This window comes from Caretta caretta, chromosome 5, assembly GCF_965140235.1.
Source record: "Caretta caretta isolate rCarCar2 chromosome 5, rCarCar1.hap1, whole genome shotgun sequence".
NCBI classification, from domain to species: domain Eukaryota; kingdom Metazoa; phylum Chordata; order Testudines; family Cheloniidae; genus Caretta; species Caretta caretta.
The window spans coordinates 54,358,752-54,381,998 of NC_134210.1; the positions used below are offsets into that span (position 1 = coordinate 54,358,752).

At 39.6% G+C, this 23,247-nt stretch overlaps 1 protein-coding gene across 1 annotated transcript in view; it reads right to left on the minus strand.

The window, feature by feature from the left end:
- Window positions 1–23,247, minus strand: part of EDIL3 (EGF like repeats and discoidin domains 3) — a 389,385-nt gene that overhangs the window by 118,847 nt on the left and 247,291 nt on the right. Inside the window, exon 6 of the mRNA XM_048849644.2 lies at window positions 13,765–13,946. Coding sequence (XP_048705601.2) covers window positions 13,765–13,946 — 182 coding nt within the window. The remainder of the gene's footprint in view (window positions 1–13,764; window positions 13,947–23,247) is intronic.

The window sequence follows — 23,247 nt, forward strand, 5'->3', positions numbered from 1 at the left end:
GCAAGAGACTCAGTGCTGTCGATAGGAGAGATACACACTGCACTCCTGTTTCCAACGTGGGAAGCCGGGACATAGGCATTTGAATGCCCCAGATGGTGACCTGATTCCAGGGGATGGTTGGCTCAGAGATGGAGGAATGCTGAAGCATGGATCCAGGGGGAAAGGAGATGACCTAAATGCTTTCAGTGTGGAAAGACCAGGCACATTAGGCAGATCTGCACTGTGAAGAAGCTGCTGGGGAAAGCCCTGCAGAACAAGGAAAGATAATTCCCCAGTAAGAGAGGTCAAGTGAGAGAGGGTGCAGACCCAATACTGAGACCAGGGGAAGAAAAAAGGCAAAGCAGCACTCTGCAGAATGAGTATCCTACAGCACTGGGGCATGCTACAGTTTGCTGGCAGAAATGCAAGAACCATAGAGAGACGCAAAGCAGGGGCGAGGAAACTGGGTTGGGACAATGATCTGGAGAGGCTTAGGTTCCAAGTAAAAGAACTGAAGCAAGCACAGAATGGAAGAAGTTAAGGAGCTTATCCTGCTTGTGAGTAGAGCAGGGCACCTGCTGGCATGGGTCGAAGAGGTCAAGAAGCAGAAAACGGCAGCTGACAGTATATGAATAGGACATACATATGAGAGCTGTGTAAGGGTGGATGATACAATGATGGCAGCACTTCCTACAGTTGCCGAGAGGTGCAACACAGAGCTAAGAGGGAAGGATGTGAGATGGCTACTTTCTCTGGCTGAGAAGCACAGAGTAGAGCTGGCTGTTCTGGAAGGACAAGCTCACTGATGAGTGTCAGGCAACCCTAGCAGAAAGAGATCACTTTCTCATCATGGTTAGCAAACTGGAAGAGGAATTGGAGACTATCAGGCCCAGACCCCAAAGCCAAAGGTGTCACGGAATGGGGGAAAACATATTTAGATTTCCCTGGCAAGACCTTGCCCTGGGTGGGCAAGGTTCTCAGGGGTGAGGATGGTATGTGACAGGGTGTCTTTCCCCGTAATGGCTGGAGGGCCCGGGGCTAGCCAACCCTGATTACTAAAGGTGGTAGTGGATTCCCTATGAAGAGCAGCAGGTGGCTGCAGAAACAGGGAATGCTCAGGAAACAGAAGCCTGAGAATCTGTAACCGGCTTGAAAAAGCAATAGTTGCAAGGAGAAAGATTTACTCTTGCAAATATTTTGAATTCTGCCCCAGCTCTGGGAAAGAAGGCTGGGAACCCCCCAGCTAAGAGGAGAGAGACACTGATCTGGGACCGCTAGAGGGACAGTGTATATCTGAGGAGTGAATAAAGTGAACCCCAGGTGAAGAAATGTTTTAATTTCCTTTGGATGGTGTTGAGTTTAAGGAGCCTGGAAGAAGGAGAAAACAGACAGGAAGCTGTAGAGCAAACTCTGGTTATGAGATGGTGGCTGAACATGTTACAGGCACCCTTTCCAGCTTGTTCATACCACTCCTCATTTGGCTGTGGGAATCTTGGATTTCAACCTTAATAACCAGCATACAACCATGTACCCACTTCCAGTTCTCTGGGGCCCCCTTCACTGTTGGTTTAATGATGGAGGAGTGGACAATATTTCCTGAGTGACACTATTCAATAACCAAAACTTACTTATGCACAATGCTTTCCATGAACAACTGACATTTACCTGCAGTTACCACACATGGCAGGGGTTGGGTTTGAAGGACTGACTCCTATCAGAGTCTTTGTTGGAATTGGTTGTTGGGATGATCCCTGGTAAGCTTCTTGGTGTGTGTGAGGGTTCTTTTACTGTTTTTAATATGTTTTACTCTGTGATGCTTTCATCTTAAGAATAAATGTGCTTGCTTAAAAGGATGAGTGATAACTTATAAGTGCTAGCAATTATAGCTGTTCATAGTTTTAAGAAAGCAAAGCACAGATGCTGGTCTGTTTAGGGAATTGCTGGTCTGTTGAAAATATTACCGTGTAAGCAGGGAACTGCCTGGAAAAACCTCAGTCAGGAGGGAGAGTAAGGAACTGCAAACCTAGAGTGAGTGCACTGGGTGGAGCAAAAGTGAGGAAATATGGGTGCAGTTGAGAATCTATCCCTGAGGACCCCAGTAGAACCCACTCAGTGGTAAGTCCCCATTTACAATTACATTTTGAGATCTAGAAGCTAGCTGTGAATCCATGTAATGTGTGCCATTTAATGAATCCATTTAATATGTTAATTTAGTATTTTGTAATTTTTTCATCAAAATATCTTGCTGACTAAAATGCCTTACAGATGTCTAAGAATATTCCATCAACACTATCACCATTATCAACAAAACTTGTAACCTAAAAAAATTAAAAAATCAAGTTAGTTTGACAGGATCCATTTTCAACAAACCCATGTTGCTTGGCATTAAATATCCTATTTTAAATCTTTATTAATCAAATCCCTTATAAGCTGTTCCATAATCTTGCCCAGGGTCAATGTCAAGTTGACAGGAATATAATTAGCTGGGTCATTCCATTTACCCTTTTAAAATATTGGTACAACATTAGTCTTCTACTAGTCTTATAGAACTTCCCCAGTGTTCCAAGACCTATTGAAAATCAACATTAGTGGCTGAGAAGCTCACTGGACCAACTCTTTTAAAACTCTCAAATACAAGTTATCTGGACCTGTTGGTTTAAAAATATCTAACATTAGTAGCTGCTGTTTAACATCTGCTTAAGTTACTATTGGAATGGAAAATGTTTCACCATCATATGACTACATCACTTTTCATACCTAAATATAGAACAAAAATATTTATTGTACATTTCTGTCTTGCATTATTATTGACAAATCTTCCATTTCTATCTAGTATTGGACCAATACCACTATTAGAATTATTTTTGTTTCTAATCTATTTTAGAAACTCCAATTTACTGTCCTTAACTGTGCTGGCCATAGACGTCTCCTTGTGTCCCGTTGCTTCCCTTATCAATTTTCTGCAATTCCTAATTTCTTGTTTAGATTCTTTACTATCAGCTTCACCTTTCTTCCTTTTTTAAAATAGCTGCCTTCACTTTCCCTCTAAACCAAATTATTATTTTAAAATCAGTACAGCTTTCTTTCTTGATTTTTTTGGGATTGCAATTTTTTGAGCATCTAGTAAAGTATTCTTAAATAATTCCCTCATCATTCATGTTTTTTCAGTTTAATTTTTTCCTCTATTAGGGAAGTTCATTTCAGTATTTTAGGAGATAAGACGTATGAACAAATAAAACCGTGATGGCTGCAGTAAGGGGCTAGAGTAGGAAGATTAGAATGCTTGGCTGCTGATTAAGATTTGTGTGTGTGTGTGTGTGTAGGGGGATGAGAGGGGCTTGGGAGGACAAAGGAGGAGAACACTTATATCCTAAGCCCATAAAGCAAGCAAAGGGCCTAGCAATGGTAAAGAAAATAGCTCTGATTTATAACTGGGATTTTACAAGAAAATAGTTGGCATTACTACAATAAGGAGAGTGACAATTTTGATCATCTCTAGCCAGAAATTATTAAAATAAAAGTATGAAGATGTGAATGTTTCTCCCCTTTTAATTAGAAACAATGTCTGGTGTCACTAATGAAGCAATAAGTGGTTAACATGGATGTTATATTATTAATATTCTAAACCTATAAGGAAAATCAAAGGTCAGCAGAACTCTTAAAAAAAAAAAAGAGAGAAATGACTGAGTTTGCCTTCAATTTGCTTTCAAAAACATGGTCATTGACCCTTTAAATTGCCAGCCAATTACAAACATTGTAGTGTCATTACTAATTACATGCTGGGAGCATAAATTTAAAATAGTAATTTCAGTTTTCAGTTCATCAGGAGAATGCAGGAAAATGAAATTGCATACTAATTAGTTCATGTGTGTCAGACACCTGAAAGATTAGGGGGAAAACTGCACTCATTACAAGTGAGTTATAAGCAAAGTACTCAAAAACTTTCACTTGATGGGCTGCATATAAATAAAGAAATTAAATGACAAAAGATAATGATGTTACGGGCAAAAATAGCTACAGTCTGAATATAATTATACTTTGTGGGACTTTGTCCATTATATAACAACTTCCCTAAGAATTTTCTTTACATTGGAAACTATGATAAAGAAACACGCTATTGGTTTAGATTCACTGAACCATACGTTAATTTGCTTTCTACATATATATGTATCTATAAATGAGTTTCTTGTTTCATATCATTCTGCCTAATCTCTGTGAAACATTCATTTAGTTTCTGAAGAAAAAAAATTGCCATTCTGAGAGCCCAACTATTCCATCAATCAGATCACTATGAAGGGGATGCTCTACATGGACCTTCTCCATCCTGCACACAGAGTGGATGAGGTCAGCTGATTCCACAGCACTGTGTTCCACCGCTCCCACCCTGGCCTGGATCCCACAGGGAACCTTCTTCAGGGGCAGCACTTACAGATGGGGAGGCAAAAAGGGGCGGGCTGAGGATGGAAGGAATGTTCCTCATTTCCCCTTTCCCTCAAGAACTGCAGGAAATTGGCCAGAAAGTTAATAGATTCCAAGGCCAGAAGGGACCAATGTGATCCTCCTGTACAACATAGCACATAGACCAATCCCAAAATAATTCCGAGAGCAGATCTTTTAGAACAAAATCCAATCTTGATTTAAAAATTGCCATTACTAGAGTCCTGGTAAACTGTGCCTATGGTTAATTAACCTCACTACCAAAAATTTACATTTTATTTCCAGTCTGAATTTCTCTAGTTTAAACTTCCAGCCATTGGATTGTGTTATACATTTCTCTGCTGAACTGAAGAACCATTGTTAAACATTTGTTACTCATATAGGTACTTATAGACTGTAAAATTAAGTCACCCCTTAACATAAGAACAGCCATACTGGGTCAGACCAAAGGTCCATCTAGCCCAGTATCCTGTCTTCCGACAGTGGACAATGCCAGGTGCCCCAGAACAGGTAATCATCAAGTGATCCATTCCCTGATGCTCATTCCCATCTTCTGGCAAACAGTGGCTATGGACATCATCTCTGCCCATTCTGGCTAATAGCCATTGATGGACCTATCCTCCATGAATTTATCTAGGGTTTTTTTTTTTTAAAAAAACCCTGTTATAGTCTCGGCCTTCACAACATCTTCTGGCACAGAGTTCCACAGGTTGACTGTGCATTGTGCAAAGAAATACTTCCTTTTGTTTGTTTTAAACCTGCTGCCTATTAATTGCATTTGGTGACCCCTAGTTCTTGTGTAATGAAAAGGAGTAAATAACACTTCCTTATTTACTTTTTCCACAGGAGTCACGATTTTTTCGACCTCTATCATATCCCCTCTCAGTTGTCATCTTTTTCAAGCTGAAAAGTCCCAGTCTTATTAATCTCTCCTCATACGGAAGCCATTCCATACCCCTAATCATAACTTCCTCTTTGTTAACCTAAATAGATTGAGCTCTTTGAGTCTATCAGTCTAAGACTGCAGTTCTCAGTCAGGAGTCTGCAGTTCCATGGAAGGCCGTGAGCAGGGTTCAGAGGGTTTGCCAAAATAGACCAGGCTTCAGCCCCAGGCAGCAGAGCTCGGGCTTCAGTCCCTCACTCACCTCGGTGGGCCACCCAGGCTGTGGGTCAGCACCTGCAACAAGCTTTACACCTGAGTATGTAAAATAAAAGAATATTTTGTTTTTTTTATTTTTGTACCTATATTATCCTTTTCTTTTTTATGATATATGTTTATTTGTTAACTGTATAACTATCAATTTAATACAGCTTTTAATCTACTGGATATGCAGAAAAGCAGTTGTTGTGGCACAGGTGGGCCATGGACTTTTTAATAGCATGTTGGGGGACCTCAGAAAGAAAAAGGCTTTGTTTTCTAATAATTCTGACGGCTATTCTCTGAATTTTCTACTCTCTGATTTATCAACATCCTTCTTGAATTGTGGGCACCAGAACTGGCTACAGTATCCTGCAATGGTCACACCAGTGCCAAAGATAGAGGTAAAATAACCTCTCTACTTGAAATTCCCCTTCTTATGCACCCTTGGATTGCATCAGCTTCTTTTAGCCACAGCACCACAACGCGAGCTCATGTTTAGCTGATTATCCACCATGAACCCCAAACCTTTTCAGGGTCACTGCTTCCCCTGTATGGTCCCCCATTCTGTAACTATGACCTACATTCTTTGTTCCTAGATGTATGCATTTACATTAGCCATATAAACAGCATATTGTTTGTTTGTGTCCAGTTTACCAACAGATCCAGATCACTCTGAGACAGTGACCTATCCTCTTCATTGTTTACCACTCTAATATCTGTGTCATCTACAAACTTTACCAGTGACGATTTTATGTTTTCTTCATGGTCATTAACATTTTTTTAATCAAATAGCAGAGGGCCAACAACTGATTCATGCAAGACCCCACTGAAAACACACCTGCTTGATGATACCTCCCCACTTACCATTGCATTTTGAGAACTATCAGTTAGCTAGTTTTTTAATTCATCTAATGTGTGCCATGTTAATATTAACATTCTAGTTTTTTAATCAAAATGTCATGAAGTCAAATACCTTAGACAAAACTAAGTATATTATGTCAACATTATTACCTTCATCACCAAACATTTCATCTCATCAAAAAAATGTCAATTTAGTTTGACAGGATCTATTTTTTCATAAACACAGGTTGATTGGCATTAATTACATTATCCTCATTATTAATCAAGTCCCATATCAGCTGCTCCATTATCTTGCTTGGGATTGATGTCAGGCCGCCTGGCCTATAATTATCCATGTCATGCCATTTACACTTTTTAAAAATTGGCACAATATTAGCTTTCTTCCATCTTCTGGAACTTTCCCAGGGCTTCCAAGACTTATTGAAAATTAACATTAACAGTTCAGCAATCTCCTTAGCCAGCTCTTTTAAAACTTTTGGATTCAAGTTATCTGGCCCTTCCAGTTTAGAAGTGTCTCCCTTGAGTAGCTACTATTTATCATCATCCAGAGATACTAGTGCAATGGAAAGAATGTAATCACAATATGAGTGGGACACTATCATCTAGTTCTTCCCTAAATACTGAACAAATATTTATTGAACACTTTTTTGCCTTTTCTTCATTATTGTTGACAATTCTATCATTGCCATCTACAAATGAATGAATACCATTGTTAGGATTCTTTGTTCTTAATATATTTTTTAAAACTCCTTATTGTCTGTAACTTTGCTGGTCATAGATTTCTCCTTGTGTCCCTTTGATTCTCATCAGTTTTCTACAATTCCTAATTTCTGATTTATATTAATGACTATCAATCCCCCTTTCTTCCATTTGTTATACATTTTATTAGTATCTGTTATAGCTACCTTCACTTCTTTCTCTAAAGCACAGCCTTTTCCCTCAGTTGTGGAATTGTAGTTTTTTTGGGCATCTAGTAAGGTGTTCTTAAATTATTCCCAGTTATTATTCACATTTTTCTGATTAAATTCTTCCCCCAAGTTGATCTGATTCATAATTGTTTTCAGCTTTGTTAAATTGGCCCAATTAAAGCACCAAGTATACATGTATTACTGGTCTGGACTTCATTCTGCTTGCACATTATAAATATGATCAAGTCATGATCACTTTTACCTAAGCTTCCATTAATATTTATTTCTGTGGTCAGGTCCTCTTATCTGTTAGGACAAGGTCTAATCAAGTTAATGCAGTATCAGGCTATATTAACTTTCTCGTAGCCTCCACATCTGCCTGTGTGCCTTCACTTTAAGGGAGATTCTAAGAGGTGCTAGACTGGCCTCCTATGTAATCTAGCCTCAGTTAAGGCTAGATTGTTCTTAGGCACAACCCTGCAGTGGAGGCAATACAGAACACCATCTCCCTTTGGTGAGGGCTAGGAGAGACCAGGGATTGCAATGTGAAAATTAAATAAATTCTCCCAGGCTCTTGTACAAGGGTGAGGTCTGAGACTCCTGCTGCTTCTCTCCTTTGCTCCCCACCTTAGAATATCCTGGTTAAAAGGGACCTCAAGAGGTCATCCAGTCCAACCCCCTGCTGAAAGCAAGGCCAATCTTCAATTTTTGCCCCAGATCCCTAAATGGCCCCCTCAAGGATTGAACTTACAACCCTGGGTTTAGCAGGCTAATACTCAAACCACTAAGCTATCCCTCCTCTCTCCAACTGCCCTCGCTCTGTGCACCCATGTGAGGACCAGGGAATATCTGCTCCTTAGTGAGTATTTTACTGGTCAGAGAATGAAACGGGTCCAATGCAAAGTAGAATGCATGCATGAAATCTGATTTTTCCAGTGGTTCATATCTCTAAGAAATCAAAACCAATTTCCAGCAGAACCTCAAAGGCATTTCTCCTTGTCAAGGACTATTTCCCTTCCCAATTTAGATTTTTTTTTTATCCCCAGTTATTTTAGCACTAAAGGTATTCAGAAAAACATTGCAAGATTTTTTTGGGGGGAGGGGAGGAATAATGTATTTTTATTTCCACTCTCCCCCTACTGAAAAGTAGCTCAACAATTTTTCTTCAGGTGCTAAAACAGAAGTTACCCTTGGGCAGAGATAAGCCCTGGAAAATTTCATTTCAGTAAGTGAAAGTTTCAAAATGTTATGACTGACTGAAAACAGGTTATAATGGAAATGCTCAGGCAACCTTAACTATAGCTATCTCTAGTGCTCCGGCTATAATGAAACTATGGAAAATCTCTAGTCTTAGAAAATGCAACACCAGCTCTCAATGTTCACACCAAACATCAATTTTTAATGTCTTTTCTGAAAATACACATAGTAAACTGCAGGGAACCTTATTTATGCCCAGGAAGAATGGTTGGATGGGATCTATTCCAAGACTCTAGATAAACTGCTGCAGTTTCTAAGAATCACCACAGACATGACCACCGTTCATTCTAAGTGCAAGGGGGAGATGGAGGGACAAAGTAAGAAAGACTCACATGTGAGAGAGGCTAGGCACATTACTTAAATACCATTGTGATAAAAGTTGTATAAGAATCTGAACAGGATAGAAATAACACTACCTAGTGTTATCTGTCACTCTGTGTCCTTGGGGAACCAGGGCGCAGTATCCAACCTGTCTGACTCACAAAGGACCCCCTCTCCCCCAGACTCTGCTTGAACCAAAGCCGATCAGAAGAAAGATTTACAAAAAGCAATGAAAAGGCAGTGGGAGACACACCTAAACCCCTTGGACAAGGGTGACAGGATTAAGAAAACTCCCCTAGCCTCATTTGCATTGAAGATGGGACAGGGAGGCATCTCCATTAGCATACAGAATGGAGAACAGAGATTCCAAGGCAAGAACCACAGTGAACTATGGGACCAAAAAAGCAGGAAAGCACTGCATGATGGGGGAAATCTCTGCTCCAGATGCTAATGAACCCATGCTTGCACATACCCAGCTCAGTAGTTATCAGACCAATTCTAGTAATAAATCCTTTATTGGTATCCAAAATACTGAAGCTGCTTAATTCCATTGTGAGTTCTGTGGTAAACCCAGGACAAACAGGTACAAAAAAGGGAGGGGTAGTAATTAGTCCCAGGGGATTAAAAGGCCTCTCCCTGTCCACTGAGGAGATAACCAGGGGGAAATAAGGTTGAGTTGGAAAAGGGGTTGCTAGGGAGCTAATTAGGTTCAGCTGGCTCCAACTGGTGGAGACCTTTTTAAACCCTCCCCCGCGTGGAAGGAAGGGAGAGGAGAGAGTGAGAGAAGCTACCAGTAGGCTAAGGCCAACAAGACACCGAACCCTTCGAGGAAGGGAGGCTACACTCCACCGCCCCAGAAGGGAAGGAAAACTAACACAAGGGACTGATCAGGGAAAGGAATAACTGGACCCTGTGCTACCTGTAAGGATTTGCCTTGCCCAAGCCGGTGTCTCAAAGGCTAAAAAGGACTGAGTCTGCTGAGGAGAACAAGGTATTTTGCCACAGTTCCCTCAACAGAACACCGCCCACTGCAGGAACGATGAGTTCCTATTGTGTAGTCTGAACAAAACAACTTTGGTATACTCCCTCAAGGCATCAGTTTACCCATAAACAAATCTAATGTTCTCCCTTGAACCATTGTTCTTTCCCTACAAAAACCCCTACCCTGTATCTAACATCTGCACCAGTTCTACTGTGACTTCATCTTCTTCTCACTGATCGTACTGGGGTGCTCTGCCTGTCTCCAGCACTCTGGACCCTCAGCTACCACCACCAGCTAGGACCCCCAATTGATTCAAGGTTCATGGAGCGGTGAGAACCCATCTCTCTCTCTCCCTCTGTCTTTCTCTCTCTCATGTGATCAGTTATAGTTTTCCAAACCTGACTTTTGTAATCAAATTTAAGTTAGATTTAATATTATAACTGTTTTGTTTGTTTGGCTCCCTTATGGTTTTTACCTGGTAATAAATAACTTTCATAATTAAGCTGGTTGCTTCTCTCTCTCCTCCGTCTCCCCTTCCGTGGGTGTTTTTTGGCTTCCTTATTCGCTCTGCAGCAACGCTCCTCGTACCTAAGATAAAGATCCCTGCAGCGCCCAAAAATCCTGTGTGGTTTGCTTATCAAATGGGTTAGTACCAGAACAACTGTAACGTGAAAGTGGGGACAGGAATGTGCTGAGCCTGGGACATATGAAGGCGACAGCTTGGGAATGCTACTCGACCCAGCCTATTGAGTCCAGTGAAATATAAGGCGTCAGCTTGGGAGTGCTGATTAATCCGACGGTCTCAGACACACTCTGTTAATGTGTGTGTGTGTGATTCTGGGGCTGGTAGAACCCAGCCCTGGGGAACCTAGGTCCTGAAGGATAGTTCCATTGGGAGGGAAAAGTAGAGCTCTGTATGAGAACACAAGTGACACAAGCAGTACATTAATAGAATTACAGAACACCGCTCCCCCAGAAGAGTAACCCTAATAAATGAGCATACCCCCAAAGTAATGGGAAAATCTGGTAACACTGTGGTAAGTCCTGTAGCCTGATTATAGGTTATGTATTAATTATATTGATTACTTAAGAATTCCCAGTTATCACCTTGAGGGTTGTCAGGTTCTTGTCTCAAGATTAGGGCCAGTGTTATTTGAAGTATTATATAGTTGGGAACCCCGACGTGCACAGCTGTAACTCTCACACTGTAGGAACTCTTCTATATTTACAAATAGTTTATTCATACATTTAACACAGTCACAAACACTCCAACTGAGTAAGGTAGATCGATACTACAGAAAGTACATCTGAACCTCCATATACTCACACCATCCCTCGCAGAACAACTTGAAATGTTAGCCATCATCTTCCTCATTACCATCACCTTCCCCCTCATCACCAGTGGCCATCATTCTAGCACCTTCCAAGGGCTACATTTCTCTCTCCTACTACCCACAGGCTGGGATGCAACTTTTATAATATGTTATGCTGACACCACTATGTCTGCTGCATATTCAGTAGGGGTTTCTTCCCCTCTTTCTTATTTATATTTCCTCACCTTACTAATGTTACTAATGTACTAAGGTACTAATGTCACCTTACTAACGTTGGTGTGTTCTTCTCCTATGGGTTAGTATATCAAAGATCTCAACTTATTATCATATATGTCAATTCATTGTCACGGCACTCTCGTGGTTAGTCATCTGTGGATGTTGATTCCTGTTCCTGTGGTTAATAGATGTCATTATGGTCAAAATTCCCCCTTGCAAATTCTATGTTCAGTTCCCCAAAAGTTACGGGAGACTGTTAGGTCATTTATCTGTGCCAAAGTTCATAGGCCTCAAGCCTTATGCTAACTGCTGAAATGAATGTCTTACAGGATATAGGTTCCCTGCATTACTGATGAATATAATGAAACAGAATATAATGAAGGCAAGGCAGTGAAGATAATGAAGGCAAGCTAGCCCTATAAGCTACAGTCCTTAGAAGGGCTGACTGGAAAACAAGAATTTAATTTCACACAAAAGACCTTGCTATATTTTTTGTGAAAAAAATATATAAAGAGAGTGCCCCATGAAGAATAACTAACAGCCCAGTGGTTAGGGCACTGATATAGGAAATGAGAAACCTGAGTTTAAGTCCCTCCTCTGAATCAGACAGAAAATCCCACCATAATTTACTAGAGACAACTTCCCGCTAGCAGAGCCTAAAAGGACAATTTACTACTTCATGTTCCTATTTTACTTTTAAGTTAGGTTCTGACTCCAAGAACATACTTCTGCCCAATTCCCTTTCCCTTATTCTCTCCCCTTCCTTCTCAATGTGTACATTCAGGAATTTCCAACTCCCTGCTGGACTTTATGGAAGGAAACAGATCTTAAGATACTTAAGATGTTTGTTTTTTCACTATGGAATTATAATAGTTAATAATAAAACAACATAGAGTAAATTTTTCAAAAACTCCCTTGCTCCTAAATATCACATCCGATGAAGTGAGCTGTAGCTCATGAAAACTTATGCTCAAATAAATTTGTTAGTCTCTAAGGTGCCACAAGTACTCCTTTTCTTTTTGCGGATACAGACTAACATGGCTGCTACTCTGAAACAGGTGGTTTTGAAATGTTTACCTGTAAGAGATTTTGGACCTGAAATTTAGGTAAGTAGGAAAAGTGCATATAACACTTGTGAACATATATTGTACCTACTAGTCAGTAAGTGTGCACAAAAATAACACAGGGAGTCAATGTGAGAACTAAAATATCCCACACGGAACAAAAACTATGCAATTTGCATGTGAATACTATTAAGCATATATTTTACATATTTGACTTACATGAGACCATATAGAGACTAATATGAAAGTGGCCCCTGTTATATGTTACATATGAGATTGGATTGTAACATATATTGCCGTGCAGCAAGCTTTATTAGGTAACAAATAGTTAAAGTAGCTAAATGCTAGTCCAATACACACACATCATTAAAAACAAACAAAAAAACAACCTATACAAATCACCAGCTAAGATTAGCTACAAATCTGATATCAAGCTTAAAACACTACTCCTTAACATATAGCCATTGGATTTGTTATTCCACTGCTTTGCCATTTGTGTAGTCATGAATCCACCTGTGTAAATAACTACACAATTTGCATGGTAATGAAATCCCATATCCATTGAGTGGACATTTCCATTTGCAACTTTCCAAAAATATTTTTTTCTGGGCAGAGATAAAGTATGGAGAATTTCAGCCCCCAAAGGTATGTTTGAGAACATTACAAACATCTGAAAATGGGATTCAAATAGAAGACATATCAATCTTAACTACAACAGTTACCACTGCATCTGCTATAATGCACGCTGACTTACTTTAAGTGGGCATGTGTGTTATGTTGCTAGACAGAGAGGACACAAATAGAGGGTCCAACCCTAAAGTCCCTTCTTGGGCAAATTCCTAGTAAAGCAGATGAGAATTTTGTCTGCAAAAAGATGTCAGGATTGGGCTTATGACTTTATAAGTATCAAAGGCTGTCCATCAACAGCTGCTGCTGCTAAATGCTACTATAGCACTAATGAACAGAGATGTGGCATATCTGAAAAGCTGACTCTTTGATAAGAATCTGTTTTTATGTACAGAAGATTCTTACAGTTAAAATGGATTATTAGAGTGTGTCGTGTTTTTATATACGATTTGTACATTTTACACACAAAAAAGCTGAAATTAGGATCCTCTCCCACCCACCTTTAATCTAGGATGCATTTATGACAGTGAACAAGAATCCTGCTATTAGTTTACCACTTATCTTCATCAGTTTCTTAAATGACTCTGGCAACTGAGTCGAGGAGATTTTTTTTTTCTACCACAACTCCATCTGTTACCTGAATCCATGGCCATCTGTCATTTTCTGCAGCAGTCCAAGCATTTACAAGACCCTTCTTATTAAGTCGTGCATAGTACGGATACCATTTCTGGAGCCCAAAAAGAGCCCGATGGGTGGATGATGCAGTAATTTGTTGGTTTGATACAATTCCTCCTTCTATTCCCAAGGGGCCAGAGCATCCTGTGAATGAAAAAAGGGGAAAAATGAATACAACTGAAATGATCGATTACTCAGATTCATGACTGACATACTTGGAATAGCAGTTAAATTAATCCAGGGTGCTACTGGTTTCAAATATGTTATTAGCAGAGATCTAAAGCATCTAAGAAGCACTGTACTTTCATTAGAACTGAGCAAACAGTGCAAAAAATTGTCCGTGAATAGTTAATTACATTCAACAACTGATTAACTTCATGACTCCTTTTAGTTTGCTTTCCACAAACATTTGAAAGTCTGAGTTTTATGAATGCAAGTATTCACAAAAATGTACTCTAAGCCTGAATGCTGCAATATTTGCTAAAAACAAATTCCAAATTGTATAATCTGTAAAATTGGCATGTTGCCATTTGTGCTGTGATGGTCCTCTAGCCAACACAGTGGGAATTGTGAATATTGTAACTGAATAAATAATTGGAAATTTGCACTGCATTGGTTAGTTACATAAATAACCTTGTATTAAGTCAGGTCCCTGAGTGGAGCTCTTTTGTATCTAATTGATGCAGCACAAGATGTATATTCAGTTGCAATATTTACAATTTTATTATAGACTTTTTTGTGATGCTCATCACCAAGGTACCTAAGCACCTCAAGAATGTTAATGGATTTATCCTCCTAAGACACCTATGAGGTACTACGACATTTGCACATGATTGGTTATGCAAGTCATTCAATCAGGGAACAAAACCCATAACAACATGACTTACATGAGTAACCAGCACAGAGAAAAAATTGAGTATTCAGACTTCACAAATATTCTGCTGACTGAGAATAATTTGCTGGAAAAGAAATGCGAATTATTTCAAGTGAATGTGATTTTTTTTTCCCTGTTCCAAAACAATTCACAAGGGGAAATTCATTACATGAGTTGTTTGTAAATTATTTGCTTAGCTCTGCAAAAGATCTTCTGCAAGTTTGTGGGCCATATATACCTTGGGAATTTGAAACGGGATAGTAGAGAGCAGACATTTACAGGCATTGATCAGGATATACAATTGAGTGAACGACAGACACAGGGATGGATTTAAGTGACCAGCTGCAATTTTATTAATTTATCACTGGGAAGTCGAGTTAGGCACCCACTCCCTGCTCCCACATACGAGGCATTTAACTGGGTCTAACAGTGAGTTACTGGGCTCCCACCATATACCAATAACTCAAGGTAAACCCTCCTCGGCCTCCCCCGGGACTTAGCTCACCTCTGAATTCTCTCTCTCCCTCTCCCTAAAATACGGGATAGAGGTAAACAAGGAGAGCGAAAGCTTATGCTCAGATAAATTGGTTAGTCTCTAAGGTGCCACAAGTACTCCTTTTCAGTCTGTAAAGAGTTCACATGTCCCCTTCTCCTACAGGCACAAGGTCCACCAGCAAAATCTTGGGTCTCATTTACCTCTGGGAACTGGTCCTTTTCTCCTTACCTTTATCTGCACTAGCCATGGGGGCTACGGCAATTAGCTTCATTGCACCCCTATCCTACTGCCTGGCACGTATTTCCTGCTGGCCCTTAAGGTCACAGAGTCAAATGTCAGCCTCTCCATGTGACAGATGGACTCCATTAACCCTAAAAAGCTCAGGACCTGTGTTGCAAGTGTCCCTGTGTGTGATCACTCAGCCAAATGCCTACAAAATTATCCAGGCAACTGCACAGTTCATACTTTTCCAGTTCCTGTTGATGCAGGTTGGCTCAACAGATGCCTGACAAATTCACCTTACAAGCATCTTTGACCAAATCAAAACATGCTAAGCCAATTCCACATCCCTCTGAATCCTAATTCTTGCAAGCACCAAGCTAACAGGGACAAGAGGCTTTTGAAAAATCTCAGGAGAGTTTACACAGATGGGGCAGAGGTGCATCAAAGCCATTTAGCCCTGTGCCATCAGCCCAGCCAATGGGAAAGCAGAGGACTCAAGAAGGAGGGAGGCAGACTTATCCTGCCAAGCATGTGTTCTTGCAGCCTCTCCTCTTTCTCCTCCAATATCCTGCTGTCCTATCAACATCCCCTCCTGTTGATCAGGAGAAGGGAGACATTTCAAACTATATTTGCACACCTGAATATAGGCATTTCCACCTTAAGCATTAACTGAGAATTAATTCCTAAGCGTTATTTCTGTAAAATTCTTACTACACACTGTTATAAACTTACAAATAATTTAATTTAAACAGACAGTGGGGAAAAAAATGACTATTGCAATTTCCTCCCTTTCCCCGAAGCTGTGGCAGGGAGGCAGCACTGGTAGTCAGTGGCAGCATGATCTCAGGCATTATTATATATCACTGACAAATGAGATAAATATAAAACAAATTGTAGTTGTGTTGACTTTGGGGTGAGGGCTAAAAGGCCTCTAAAATACTTGGAGGGGCTCCATGTTTATTGTTTTCCAAATGACAAAACCTGCTCTCTGTTCAACCACAAAGGATGCTGGATGAGATCCTGCCCTCACTGAAATCAATGGCACAGATCTCAACAGGACAGGATTTCACCTGTTATTTCTAACTGCCAGCCAAACTCAGTCTGAAATCTAGAAGCCTAGTTCTGTTTTTCTGGTCACCCACCACCAACAATTTAGATTCTGCAATTAGAGCTTAATTAATAATTCTGTGGATGTGCAGGAATCAGAATGAAATTCAGTTCACCCTCCCACAGCTGTATTGGTTCTACAGTGGTAACAGGAGAAAAAAAAATAGTAAAACCTTATCTTTGTCACTGACAACGGCAGACATGACAAAGAATGAACCTGAGGAGCAGAACTGTTAATGATGTGCCATTTTTACATAGTAAAATCCAGCTTGAAAGTTGACACACCCAGTTCATCAGAAGGATTTTGGACACCTTTCTAATTTGTTAAAATAAATCCATTGAGCCTGAGCTCAGTGGACCGCATCGTACCACCCTACTTGTAACACTGAGCAGAGCACTTACTACGCTCCATCAACTATGACCATATACCATCAGAATTATATGTTTTCCCTAGCTTTTTTGGGATTAATCCTAAAATCCACAGCTAATTTCTAGATCCAGGGAATAGTTACTGCACTGTACGTTTCTTAGTGTAATTGCACTTGTCTTAATTTGTCAAATTGTGCTTTGTCAATTTGTTTAAGGCCATGTGTACACTTACAAGCTTACAGCAGCAGAGCTGTACTCATACAGCTGTGCTGCTATAAAATCGCTCATGTCGTCACATTATGCCAATGCGAGAGAGTTCGCCCGTTGACATAATAAAACCAGCTCAACCAGCGGCAGTAGCAACGTTGACAGGAGAGCTTGTTTTATGACTTATGCTGGCAAAACTTATGTCACACAGGGGGGTGTTTTTTCACACCCTTGAGTGACAAAAGTTTTGCCGACATAAGTGCTAGTGTAGACCTGTCCTAAGAATGAGACCCAAAACTCACAGTTTGTAAATGAAAAATCCTAAAATACAACATTGGAGATTTTTTTTAACTTCAATGTGCATTCCAAAACATACCAAAATGAAGCACATAGCCAACATTAGACTAGGTATTCATGTCTAGATAAAGATAGCAAGGCATATAGAACAATCATAGAGAGATTTGCATGTGCAGTTGTAAGATCCACATTTAGACGGTTATTGTTATCCAAGGTAATATTCAATAACATTAGATATTTTCAATTCCACCTTTTAAGGACATTTAAGAAAGAACAGATCACACAGATAAATGCTTCCCATTACTGAGGCACCTCAATTATATTCGCATAATGGAATGATTGGTCTATCTATTATTGAAACAAAAAAAAACAGTTTAATTACACTTTTGGTCAGTGTTATAAAAGGTGTAGGGACAAAATTCTACTCTCAGATCGAGATCTCATCTTGTGTGCTGTATTTTCCCATATTCTGTTTCTACAGGAGAAGAAGAATATTAGCCAAGATCTGCCATGTGAATCTGAGATCAGATATTTGCCTTCACAGAACATGGAAGTGCCTTATAGTTAAAGTTCTCTCAGAAATTGCTGACTTGGTCATGAAAATAAACTCAGTTGTGAATTATTTTAAAATCATGTTTTAAGACAATCTGTTTTAATTTGTGCAAGTGCTGTGAAGTTCTAGTTTGCATTATGCAGTTTGTTCTGACAGTTCTCCCTAGATGAGTTACAGCTAATAAATACAAAAAATATGAGTTATGTTATTAAGTGTGAAAAATCCTTGTGCTTTAGCTCAATGTATGCAAATTTTATTTTATTTTATTTTGTTGTGCAAAAGCAAAATTTGCAAAAATATTCTCATTTGCACAATTACAAAAGCCACATTTTATTTTTTCTTTCTGGTGAACAATGATTCTCAACAAACTTACTTCTGAAAAATCTCAGCTGAAGCATGCCATACATCAAGTTTATGTCAACTATTTTGCATCATGGGAGTATTGGTAATAGGACAACTGCTGCACAGGATTTGCAATTTGAGTCACAGTTTAGATATTTTAAAGATTGCTTTTCTTTTTCTGCAGATTAAGATCTAAATGAGTCTTTTTAGTGCTCAGATGCAATGACATGTTGTTGGGTACTAAAACTGAAAGAAGAAGAAAAAAAAAAAAACCCAGAGCTTTTTGAAGATTCTTCTCTTTTTAAAACAAAGCTGAGGTACATATTTTTTCTCCAGAGCTTATACCAGCTGTACTCCCTCTCTCTCTGTCTCTCTCCTGGCACCTCCCTATTACAATCCAAAGTTAATTTAACAGAATTCATGACAAGATGAGAAATTGGAGCCTCAGAGGGAGGCAATTGCTTCACTAAAGTGAATCTGTGCAACTCAAGCTGGTCAATGCCTGTCAAAGTAGGTATGCACTTTTATGAGTTAATGCTGTCATATCAGAGTCTGACAGTAAAGCTTGATAAAAAAATAAAACGTGTGAAAGTTGCATAGCAGGTTCATGATGTAGAATACGGTTAGGAAGATTTTCTCATCTGGAGCTGTTACTGGAATAAAAAATTCTCAGACAATAACTGGTGTACACCGAGTGAAGTGCCACTGTTGCTTCTCTTAGACTCATTAAAGATAAACCCACACACGCAAACACTATGTACAGAATTCACAAATTTAAAAGGAATGCCAATAAACCTAATGGCCATGAATGGAATCAAGAAAATGTAGGAATTAATGTAATACACACCTTCAAAAACCTGAAGAGTTGAGAACCAATTTACCCTTTTAATTCTCCCAATAACCAGCATCAGTTTGGAATGAAGATAAGCACTAAGGGGTTGCTTTAGCATATAAGAAGACAGATACAACAAGAGCACAGGATATCACCAATAGGAATCGAAAAACAATTGGCCATCTTTCCAGGGTTCACTTCTAGAATACAGGGCTTAAGGATCAAGTGGCCTCTGCCCAAATCATCCAGCCCACAAAGGTAAATTCCATTATCATCCACCAACTAAACCAAACCAAACCAAACCAAACAAGTACTGCCCCATTTGTGCCAAAAATTGCTTTATGATATTTTCAGATGGATATTAATATAGAAAAATGCTATTGATTTATAACCTTAGTAGGTGAAGGGGCAAATCTTTTTAGGAATGATTGAAGAGAGAATAATAATAGTAATAAGCAAAAAGATCAAGGGGTAAGTCTTAGTTCACTGGACAAACATGTTTACTTGAGTGGGTTTAATGCTGACTTCCATAATTTATTTCAAGCTAGAAGTTAAGTAAAACCTCCAAATATTTTAAATGTTGCTTGAAAGTGTGTAGACTATGCCCTTGCAAATAAGAGAATAAGATTTCTTGTTACTTAAGATGAAGTATGGCTGATTATGCAGCATGAATACATAGCTTTCATTTATTTGGTTGGTATATCTCCAGAAAATGTAATAAAAACAAACAGATTTAAAATGGAAGGTATGAAAAAAAAATTACTTTAGACATTTGCAGTCCTCTCTTCCTCCAAGCACCTCATTTTGTGGAGTGAGATTACTTTGACTGTTCTTAGCACAGTATGGTAATTACGCTGACCACAGAGCCTGACAATGGGATTACAGATGATCTCCAATACTGCAATAATTAATGCTGATTCATGCATAAACTTTCCTCTGTGCAATTTAGACTGCAGCCTTTCCTCCCACTCCTACAGTTTGTTTTATATAGGATGCCACTCTTCAGACAACACTAATATTTTAAAGGATCTGATTAGATGGTTAGGAACAATCATTTCAGTAAAAAGAAAAGGAGTACTTTTGGCACCTTAGAGACGAACCAATTTATTTGAGCATAAGCTTTCGTGAGCTACAGCTCACTTCATCGGATGCATTCCTGTAGCTCACGAAAGCTTATGCTCAAATAAATTGGTTAGTCTCTAAGGTGCCACAAGTACTCCTTTTCTTTTTGAGAATACACACTAACACGGCTGCTACTCTGAAACCAATCATTTCAGTAGTTTATTATAGTTTCCATCCATACTCAATATATGATGGACTGCTGATGTGGGAATTTCTAAATCCATAGAACACTAAAATCCTCTCTCATGTGCAAAGACAGAGAAAACAGGTTTTGTGCAGGAGAGTTCTGTAGTGGTTTGTACTCAGAGAATCCTCCCTTCCTCGGTCTGTAGTGTACTAGTGAGACTGCTTCATCGCTACCGAAACTTCTGCAGCAACTGAACCCCTCTGGGTAGGAGAGACTTGAATATTTGTTAATCCTTTAGTTATGTCCCACACCCGCAGCCCTCCTTTAGTACCCAAGACTACTGTACATGGAACCAACACAGAGCACATAGTGCCAGACTTTTTTTAAAAGTATGTAGGCATCTAAAGATGCAGCTATCCCCATTGAGATTTAGGCACCTTGGTGCTTTTGACAATTCCTTTAAGCACCTATCTGCACCTTTAGGTGCCAAAATAACTTTAAAAATCTGACCCACAGTTTCTCTGTCATTTTTCCCCACTATGCATTAGAACAATAGCAGCTCTGATATGCTGACACTAGTGAGGACAAAGCTGATCAGTGCTTTTAGAGCTTTCATTAATGCCAGTCAATAAGGGTATGGCTACACTTGCAGATTTAGAGCGCTTTGAGTTAAACCAGCCTTCGTAGAGAGCAGTAGGGAAAGCACTTCAATCTGTCCACACTGACAGCTGCAAACGCACTGGTGTGGCCACATTAGCAGCTCTTGCAGCGGCCACAGAGAGCAGTGCATTGTGATAGCAATCCCAGCATGCAAGTGGCTGAAACGAGCTTTTCAAATGGGGTGGGGTGGGGTGGAGTGGAGTGTGACAGGGAGCGTGTTGTGTGTATGTGGAGGGAGAGAGAGTGCATTTGTGGGGGACTGAAAGCATGTCAGCATGCTGCCTTGCAAATTCAGACAGCAGCAGACTCCCCCCCCGCTTCTCTCCCTCACACACAGCATTCCACAGTAACAGCTTGCTTTGTCTTGGAGCAGATAAGCAGCCAGCTGTCAGAAACAGAGCTTTCAAAGGGCATATCCACATTTCTACAGCGAGTTAAAAACAATGAGAAGAGTGGCCACTTGACTTAAGGGGATTACGGGACGTTTCCTGAGGCTGATCAGAGTGCAGTAATGCAACACCTTGTTCACACTGGAGCTGCGGCGCTCCAGCGGGGGCGCAGCAAACGTTATTCCACTCGCCGAGGTGGAGTACCAGCAGCGCTCTACATGCCTTGCCAGTGTGGGCGGGTAGTGAGCTAGTGCTCCCAGGGCTCCTTTATTGCACTGTAACTCACAAGTGTAGCCAAGCCCTAAAGCTCCCTCAGGTAAATTAAATTTGCACACCAAGGTACAAAAACTCCTGCACTTCTCCCTTCCATTATTAAGTTTTACTTGGGGTAAGGCTTTTATTTTTAAGATACCCCAAAACTATCATAATCATTCTAGTTATGGTAGAAAAATATTAACAATAATTTTCAGATTGTTGTAAACTTAATCAGATTTGAGTTTGGTCTAATCTTTGGAAGCCTGTTCCACAGCCAAGAACGCTAACTGAAAAACCTGGCTTCCCATACACTTTGACCTGGATTTATTAAAATGCATTCACCCACTGGAACACACCAATTGAAAATTCTGAAGTTCTGAACCAATGCCTTGAATTAGCCACAGGGACAGAATGAAAATGACCCTTAATATTTTCTTAAAAGTACTAATCAGGTACTGTCAACTTAAACCCAGCTTGTGAAAAAATATATACACACATGTACCCACTGTGTCCATGAAACTCTGCATTAATGCACTAAAATATTTATCTTTAAAGATACAGTCAGATAACTCCTCTTGTAGATAGAATTGGAAAGACAAGACACCATTACACTGAAAAGTCACCTGCATTACCCTAGCAAATTTATGAGAGCTGCAATGGGAAAATCACATCAGTACAATTAACATTCCTCCAAGACACCCTGACAATGAGAATCTTCACTGGACTCAGTTGGATTACACTGGGCTTTTCAAGTGCCGAATCTCATTTTGCAGCACAGGTACATTCTTTGTGTATTATACTTTAGTTTTTTAGAAGAGCAGCAAAACATATCTTCTAAAAAATGACAACAATATTGCCAGTTACAAGACACATTCACTGAGACTGTTTAAAAACTACCAGCTGCAGTAATATGAATTCTGCATTGCAATAAAATAGATGTTATTTGGAAAGAACTACAAAAAATGGAAGAACTTTACAATACAGTGCTGATGTAAAATGCTAAATATGAGCTATAACCACAGTAGAAAACCTGAATTGCATGCAAATGGCTAATATTTAAATTCTGCTATCCACAAGATACAGTTTTCAAAGCTTCTAAGGTGTTTCCATCTTCTACCATAAAATATATAACTTCTTTATAACTGGAAACTCAGATATCAGAATTTATGCCCTGATCCCGCAAGATGTTCCATGTAGGTGAATCCATGTCCATATCTGTGGAAATGTCTGCAGAATCAGGGCTACAAGCACCATGCTACAAATGTGGGATTAAACTGGGGGAGGCAGTGATCTATATTAGGGTTGAAATTCAAAATCAATATTTCCACAACCACTGTTCTCCATATGCATAAAATATGATATTTCATTAAATGATTGCATAATGTGTACAATAATACAAAGTCTACATTTGCAACTGTAGGTCTTAGTATAGGAACAGAATTACAAATTCTGCTTAACAATAATACTATTGTAATACACATGAGGCTCTATCTTCACCTAACTTTGGGCACTTAGCCTAGGTACCTTCAGTTATGGAACTGGACATCAACACTTAGACCACACTTTTCAGGCATGGGTGCCAGTATATGCACC